The sequence below is a fragment of the Salvelinus alpinus genome, chromosome 34 (genome assembly GCF_045679555.1).
Source record: "Salvelinus alpinus chromosome 34, SLU_Salpinus.1, whole genome shotgun sequence".
Lineage (NCBI taxonomy): Eukaryota > Metazoa > Chordata > Actinopteri > Salmoniformes > Salmonidae > Salvelinus > Salvelinus alpinus.
The window spans coordinates 21,647,524-21,655,118 of record NC_092119.1 but is presented as its reverse complement, the minus strand read 5'-3'; the positions used below and the strand labels follow the sequence as shown (position 1 = coordinate 21,655,118).

General features: G+C 44.0%; 1 protein-coding gene across 1 annotated transcript; it reads left to right on the top strand.

The window, feature by feature from the left end:
• The first annotated feature begins 746 nt into the window (after nt 1-746).
• pnn (pinin, desmosome associated protein) lies at nt 747-7,495 on the top strand. Its single transcript, XM_071382553.1, has 9 exons — nt 747-969; nt 1,630-1,698; nt 1,918-1,995; nt 4,435-4,510; nt 4,589-4,683; nt 4,950-5,025; nt 5,212-5,367; nt 5,548-5,686; nt 5,795-7,495. Exons 1-9 carry the CDS (start codon nt 857-859, stop codon nt 7,030-7,032), a joined length of 2,040 nt encoding a protein of 679 aa, XP_071238654.1. The 5' UTR covers nt 747-856; the 3' UTR covers nt 7,033-7,495.
• The last annotated feature ends 100 nt before the right edge of the window (nt 7,496-7,595 follow it).

Genomic DNA, 7,595 nt, shown 5'->3' with positions numbered 1-7,595 from the left:
TTGTTGTGTTTTCATCTTTACAAGCCCACCACTGCTATCTATGTACCATAAAGAAAAACTGTATGCCATACAGACATCAGACATACACATAAATCCATTGTTCTGAAGGAGTGTTTTAGTAACCAGATGTTTTAAATGCCACTTTTCTGTGGTGTAACTTTAGGATCAAAACAACCAAATTACTATTATTATTTGTCATCATTAGGGCCCTGTGTTTTGGTTAATAATGTGACATGACCTGAATTATAGCCTTTATTTTAAGTATTTTACAAAAATGAGAATTGAACCAAAAATTAAAACAAGTGTCTGAGGATGGTGCTGCTGACCAAAAGAAAACGGGACAGTTTGATGAAAAAGCGTCAAATCAAGGTCATGTGACATGATTAAACAATATACAGGACCTAGTCAGAATCAATGGTCGAGTTCGTTTTGCATGGGCCGGTGCCCGGGTGGAGATTTCACTTCAGGACCAATGGAATGGTCTAAAATGTACAAACTCCGCCTACCCGGGGCCATGCAAAACGATCTTGCCCAAAGAAAATATTTGATTATCGTCAAGAAAATACTGGACATGTGGCGATTGGAGAATGCTCACATTTATGGTCATTGCTTTCTGGAGTCCTTGGGACGTCCTTACCCCCATTGAAGTTAACATTGAAAATGGTTGGGTTAGGGATGTCCTAAGGATTCCGGAAAGCAGTAACATACAATATATGGACGTGTACGTTTAACTACGCCAATGAAGTTGTCAATTGGGCATTTGAGTTGTCAATCAAGATAGTGAAACGCGTTTATCACCCCCCATGATGCATTACGGCGAGCGACCTGTGAGAGGAAAGCTTGTTTTTTAGCTAAGATGGCGGTGGTAGTAGGTTCTTTGCAAGCCCAGCTTGAGAAAGCTAAAGAGAGTTTGAAAAATGTAGACGAGAATATTCGTAAATTAACTGGCCGGGATCCTAATGAATTGAGGTAAGACATACTGCATTTTGAAACGCAACATTGTATTCTATTTTTCAGCCTTTATTCGTCTAACGTTAGCTAGCAATATACGCAGGTCCCAAGAAAAAAAATGGCATCTCCCATTCTCGTGCACAACCAGGGTGCGTGCTGTATAATCGAATCGGCTTTGTGCTAGTTGTCTAGTTAAATGGAAGTATATATACTTAAATTGCTTACTGGAGTTTTTACTTACCGGTAGGTGGCAGTTGGGTGGTTGCCGTTCCTCATTCATTATTGTGGAATTGGCGAAGTAACATTTAAGTTATCGAGAGTAGTAATATTATTATATATATTTCTCTGCTAGCAAGCTAACTTGCTCAGTCCTTGTCAGTTACGTTTTATTCTACAATTAACGTTAGCTTACTAATTAATAACAGTAACGTTACTAGCTGTTGGCTAGTTTGATACAGTTTCATGTACTGACTTATCGGAGTAGAAGTAACGGTAGTTAGCTTTGCCACACTGATTTATTATTGTCTATCTCCATTCCAAATGGAGCAACACCCCTATATAACGTTAGCTAGCTAGGTTTTCTAAAATCAATCGCTAACAATGACTACAGCTCTGGTCCATCTATGTATGTTACAGCTAAATCACAAGAAGTAGCTAATCTCTCTACCTTCCTTACAGACCTGGCCAAGCTAGAAGGCCAACCATCCCAGGCGTTGGAGGTAGGGGACGTGGAATCAACTTGTTGAGGTAAAACATTTTACCTTACTTTCCATCAGTTGGTGTCAATACTTCTACACCTGCATTGCTTGCTGTGCTTCTACACCTGCATTGCTTGCTGTTTGGGGTTTTAGGCTGGGTTTCTGTACAGCACTTTGAGATATCATCTGATGTAAGAAGGGCTATATAAATACATTTGATTTGAATACCTCTGTCAGAGCTTTATGTAACATTCGTATTTGTCTACAGACGTGGACTCTCCGACATTGGTGGAGGACCTGGAGGACCCCCAGCTAAACAGAGGGACATTGAAGGGGCCCTTCTGAGGTTAGAATAATCTATAGATCTGCCTCTTTTCCTGCTGTAGCAAAAATGAGTCGTACTCACTGCTCAAATCAAATTATTTGTCACCTGGTTAGCAGATGACAATGTGAGTGTAACGAGATGCTTGTGCTTCTAGTTCCCGACAGTGCAGTAATATGTAACAAGTAATCGAACAATTCCCCAACAACTACCTAATACACACATCTAAAGGGGTGAATGAGAATATGTACATGTAACTATATGGATGAGCAATGGCTGAGGCATAGGCAAGGTGCAAAATAGTGTATATACATGTGATATGAGTAATGTAAGATATGTAAACATTTAGGTGCATTGTATGAAGTGACTAGTGATCCACTTAATAAAGTGGCCAGTGATTGGGTCTTAATATAGGCAGCAGCCTCTGTGTTAGTGAATGCTATTTAGCAGTCTGATGGTCTAAATATTTTTTTTGTCCCAGCTTTGATGCAGCTGTACTGACTTTGCCTTCTGGATGATAGTGGGGTGAACAGGCTGTGGCTTGGGTGGTTATTGCCCTTGATGATATTTCCGACCTTCCTTTGACATCGGGTGCTGAAGGTGTCATGGAGGGCAGGTAGTTTGCCCCCAGATGATGCGTTGTACAGACCGCACCACCCTCTGGAGAGCCTTGCAGTTGTCGTACCAGGCTGTGATACAGCCCAACAGGATGCTCTTGATTGTGGATCTGTAAAAGTTAGTCCGGGTTTTGGGTGACGAGCCAAATTTCTTCAGCCACCTGAGGCTGAGGCGCTGTTGGGTGGACCATTTCAGTTTGTCTGTGTACGCCCAGGAACTTAACTTTCCACCTTCACCACTGCTGTCCCTTTGATGTGGATAGGAGGGCGCTCCCTCTGCTGTTTCCTATAGTCCAGGATCATCTCCTTGGGTTGACTGAGTGAGAGGTTGTTTTCCTGACACCACACTCCGAGTGCCCTCACCTCCTCCCTGTAGGCTGTCGCGCGGCGTTGTTGTTGGTGATCAAGGCCACTATAGTTGTCTGGAAACTTGATGATCGAGTTGGAGGCGTGCATGGCCACAGTCATGGGTGAACAGGGAGTACAGGAGGGGGCTGAGCACGCACCCTTGTGGGGCCCCAGTGTTGAGGATCAGCGAAGTGGAGATGTTGTTTCCTACCTTCACCACCTGGGGGTGGCCCGTCAGGAAGTCCATGACTGAATTGCACAGGGAGGGGTTGAGACCGGGGCCTCCAGCTTGATTAGTTTGGAGGGTACTATGGTGTTGAATCCTTTTGTCAAGATGGGTAAGAGCAGTGTGATGGCAATTGCATCTGTGGACCTGTTGGAGCAGTATGCAAACTGAAGTGGGTCTAGGGTGGCTGGAAAGGTGGTGATATGATCCTTGACTACTCTCAAAGCACTTAATGATGACAGAAGTGAGTTCTCAAGTGAAAGGTTTTGCCTGCAACTTCAAAATCATTGTTGCTCTATTGACGTGCCTCCAAGTAAATTGGGTGATAAATTGACTACTGTTTTGGTTGGTTTCCCGAGCGGAAGACTGCGGTTCAGATCTCACCCTTGACAGAGAATTGCATCAATGTTTTTCAGGCTTGGATGCTTGGATACACCTTCACAGCAAAAAAATCACGTGCAGTGTAGGGTATATAACCAAACAAATTAGGCCTGGCTTTCAGCATGAATCTACTATCCATTACTGCAGGGGGCTTTCTCCCTGGCCTTAGAGCTTGGTGTTTCTGATTGTGATTTGTTTAGGGAGTGTAGTTGCGTTTCCTTTAGCCAGCTGTTGGCAGATTTTTAAATAAATAATTACAATAATAGGAAAACATTGTCGGAAAATACACATCCTCAATCACATTTGCTTTGCGTGGAAGTTGGTTCAGGTTGTCTTTCAATCGAGTCATCTTAATCCTCTGCCTGTCCACACTGTCTTGAGTGGTCTGTCAATTGGAACTTTGTATCAACTGGTTCTGGGCGCAAACTTTCCCGTGCCATCAGCTCCGTGACAGCATAAGCTGTATGTGTGCATGGGTGAAGTGTTGTGGTATTTTAGGATGTTTTGCTGGATTAATATCCCTGAAAGAGAATTCCCCTGTATTTAAATGAGGTCATATTTGCTTCTCTCCCTCTAATGCCTGGTCGAGTAGTTGGCTTAAAAAAAATCTGTGGCAATCGGTTAGCTACTGTACCAACGATGGATGCAGAGACAAGTAAAAAATAGACATAGAGCCCAAATAGATGGAGATGTGCAAGAAGCCAACTTTAACTTGGTAGGCTGCCATTCCCCCTTACACAATTATTGCAGTCACTTCCATGTGGTGTCAATGAATCGGCAGTGGGCACTCCTAAAAAGGCATTACCTACACCTGGTGGTATTCAAATGGATTTCTATTTCATATGGCCGGTATATCACGCATTTGTCCTCTTGCGTGTCTTTATTGTATAGGCTGGCCGGTGACCAGCGAGCGAGGAGAGATTCGCGCCATGACAGTGACGCTGAGGATGATGACGATGTCAAAAAGGTAAATCATTGTACACCGAATGTCTTTAATCTTTTCCCTCAATGTTTTAACTCCCCGCTTGCCGTTCTCCATACACAGCCAGCGTTGCAGTCATCAGTAGTAGCTACCTCCAAGGAGCGTACGCGTCGAGACCTGATTCAGGATCAGACCATGGATGAGAAAGGAAAACAAAGGTAATGCATCATTACGTATGCGTAAGGAATAAGTGGGAGGTAGGTAGCCTAGTGATTAAGAGTGCCAGTAACCGAAAGGTCGCTGGTTCGAATCCCTGGACCGACTAGGCGCTAATCTGTGCCCTTGAGTAAGAGACTTTACCCTAATTCCGCCTCTAAGTTGCTCTGGGTAAGAGCATGTGCTAAATAATTTAACTATTCTATTTCCAAGAAATCATGTAACTGTTATCATACTAGTCATTGCTTTTGCTTCTTTTTCCCTATAGGAATCGACGCATGTTTGGCCTGTTGATGGGAACGTTACAGAAATTTAAGCAGGAATCTAATGTGGCAACAGATAGGGTAGGGATAACACTTTACTCCAATATGTGCATCAATGAAACTAATCACTGCTGTTCAAATACTGTAAATGCATAAAAATTTGCCTTAGCTTTATGCTTGGTGAAAATGATTCCAGCCATTAGGCTATAGTTTGGAATATTTTCCAATGGGAAATTCATTTTTGTTTAATGTTTTATCTCGTCTTAGCAAAAGAAACGCATTGAGATTGAACAGAAATTGGAAGTTCAAGCTGAACAAGAACGCAAGAAAGTAGAGGGCGAAAGACGAGAGCTCTTTGATGAGAGGCGTGCCAAGCAGACAGAGCTAAAACTGTTGGAACAGAAAGTGGAGCTTGCTCACTTGGTAATGACCTTTCTTGAAAGCAATATTAAATCTTATTGGTTATGGTGTTGCCTTAGAAAAACAAAAAAACGAAGGAAATGTTAAACCAGTAGGAACATTGCAGTAAGATGAAATTAAACCCTTGTTTTCCCCACATGTCAATGAGGAGATTCTGTGCTCATTAACTTTTTTGTATTCTAGCAAGAGGAGTGGAATATGCACAATACAAAAATTGTCAATTACATCCGCACAAAGACCAAGCCACCCATATTCTATCTGCCTGGGAGGATGTGCTCAGCCACTCAGAAGCTCTTTGACGAGTCGCAGAAAAAAATGAATGGTAAGCAATTGTCTTTAGCCATTCCTCTGTGCTCGACAAGTGGCAATACATGTTCTTGGTGTGCGTGGTCTGTCACTGAATCTGTTTTTGTTTTATCCCTGTTTCCAGTTATGTTTGAGGAGAGACGCGATGCGTTTGCCGAGTATCTGAATAAGATGGAGGCTCGGCCTCAACGCCAGTCTCTGAGGGACAACGCTCTGGGTAAGGACCTGAAGAAAGAAGAACAAGAGGAGGGTAAGCCCACGGGTCAGGTAGTCAAAGTGACAGGTAATCGGTTTAATGTGGAGATGGAGGACGAGGCAACACTAGAGAAGGAAGAGGGGGATGTGGGTGTAAAGCGTAAGGAGGACAGAAAGAAAAAGCCAGAGAAAGTCAGGGAGCAGGCACCTAAGAAGGGGGAGAATGAGGAAAATGGTCAAGACATTAGAATAGTGGAGTTCAGAGAGGTGGAAGAGCAGATGGAGGTTACTGCAGTGGTGAGGGAGGCTGAGTGGCAGGTCGGGGATCAGGATAATAAGATGGAGGATAGTTTGGTGATAGGTGGGGCAGAGGTAGGTAATGAGAAGGAAGCAGAACAGCAACAGGTTAAGGTAGAAAAGGAAAATAAGCCCCTTCAGAATCAGGACCCCACAGCTGTGTCAGGCGACCAGGAGAAAAGCTTTGAAATGCAACCAACCGAAGATGAAGAGCCACATACAGAAGTGTCCATAGCCTTGCTCTTAGAGCCCAACCCTAGTCTGGAAGTCTCTGATGGAGCATCTATAGCCCCTGAGGTTCAGATCCCCCTGCTGGAGGCTGCAACAGAGCCTCACACAACAGAGCAGAGCCAAGAGGCTGATCAAGGCGCAATGAAGCAGACCGTTGATGTCCAGCCTGCCCAGTATGATGCTGCCCCCAAGGAGCTGGAGCCTCTGATCGAGGAATCAAGCAGGGGACGTGGAAAGCCCAAGTCAAAGGACAAGAAGGGAGGTGGTGGCAGCAGTAGCTCCTCTAGCAGCTCCTCTGGCTCCTCGTCCAGCGGGAGTTCCGGCTCCTCTAGTGGCTCCTCCAGCAGGAGCAGCTCCTCCAGCGGCAGCTCCTCTTCCAGCTCCTCTAGCAGGAGCCGCAGCCGGGGGAGGAAGGACAGGAAGCATAGGAGGAAGCCGTCCGAGGGGGAGAGGAAGAAGGGAGGTGGTGACAAGAGCCAGAAGTCGTCCATGGGCAGTGGTCGTGAATCCAAAGGTTCCAAAGACAAGGGCTCTAAGTCTGACAGGAAGAGGACCAGCTCTGAGGGCTGCCGGTCAGGGAAGATGTCCTCTCGCAGTGACCGGGATCGCAAGTCTGCTAGGAAGGAAAAAAGACGTTAAAGTAGTTTTTTCTGTCATGCTTAGTTTCACAAGTGAAATGTTGTGGATTTCTTTAAATGGAGTTCCACAGGGTAGGGAAACTTGACTGCCTTAGTGTATTTCTTGGAACAATGTGGATTTTTAAATCAAATGTTTCTTTCTCTAGTCCCCATTCAGTTGACAGCCCTGCTGCGCCGGGGTCTGGACTCATTTTACCTAGTTTTCTTTTATTTGATTGTTCTATTTGGTTTTTAATTGTTCCTAAACAGGTGCAATGTGAAGAGGATGGTGTATTTTCTTTGAATCTAGTGTTAAGCTATGGGGTAGTAGTGTAATGTTAACATACAGCTTTTTTATTCATCCAAAGCCTCAGACTGTGTGCAATGTCTAGCTCTGCATTGTGCATGACACTTGTTTTGGAAAGTAATATTTTTTTAAGGATCTATAATTTAAGGATCTATAATTAAAAGAGAAAAAAACGGGTCATATTCTTGTCATTAATGGCTCACATCTTAATGATTTCTTATAGCCTAATGGTCATTAAATGCTACTTTTTGGTTAGGATGCAGAACTACTGAAACCCA

What these genes read in the sequence shown, in the direction of transcription:
- pnn (XM_071382553.1), top strand. Translation starts at nt 857, where the DNA reads ATGGCGGTGGTAGTAGGTTCTTTGCAAGCCCAGCTTGAGAAAGCTAAA. An exon ending in CGTGGAATCAACTTGTTGAG is followed by an intron (nt 1,699 to 1,917) that starts GTAAAACATTTT and finishes ATTTGTCTACAG; the next exon opens with ACGTGGACTCTCCGACATTG. An exon ending in CTAATGTGGCAACAGATAGG is followed by an intron (nt 5,026 to 5,211) that starts GTAGGGATAACA and finishes ATCTCGTCTTAG; the next exon opens with CAAAAGAAACGCATTGAGAT.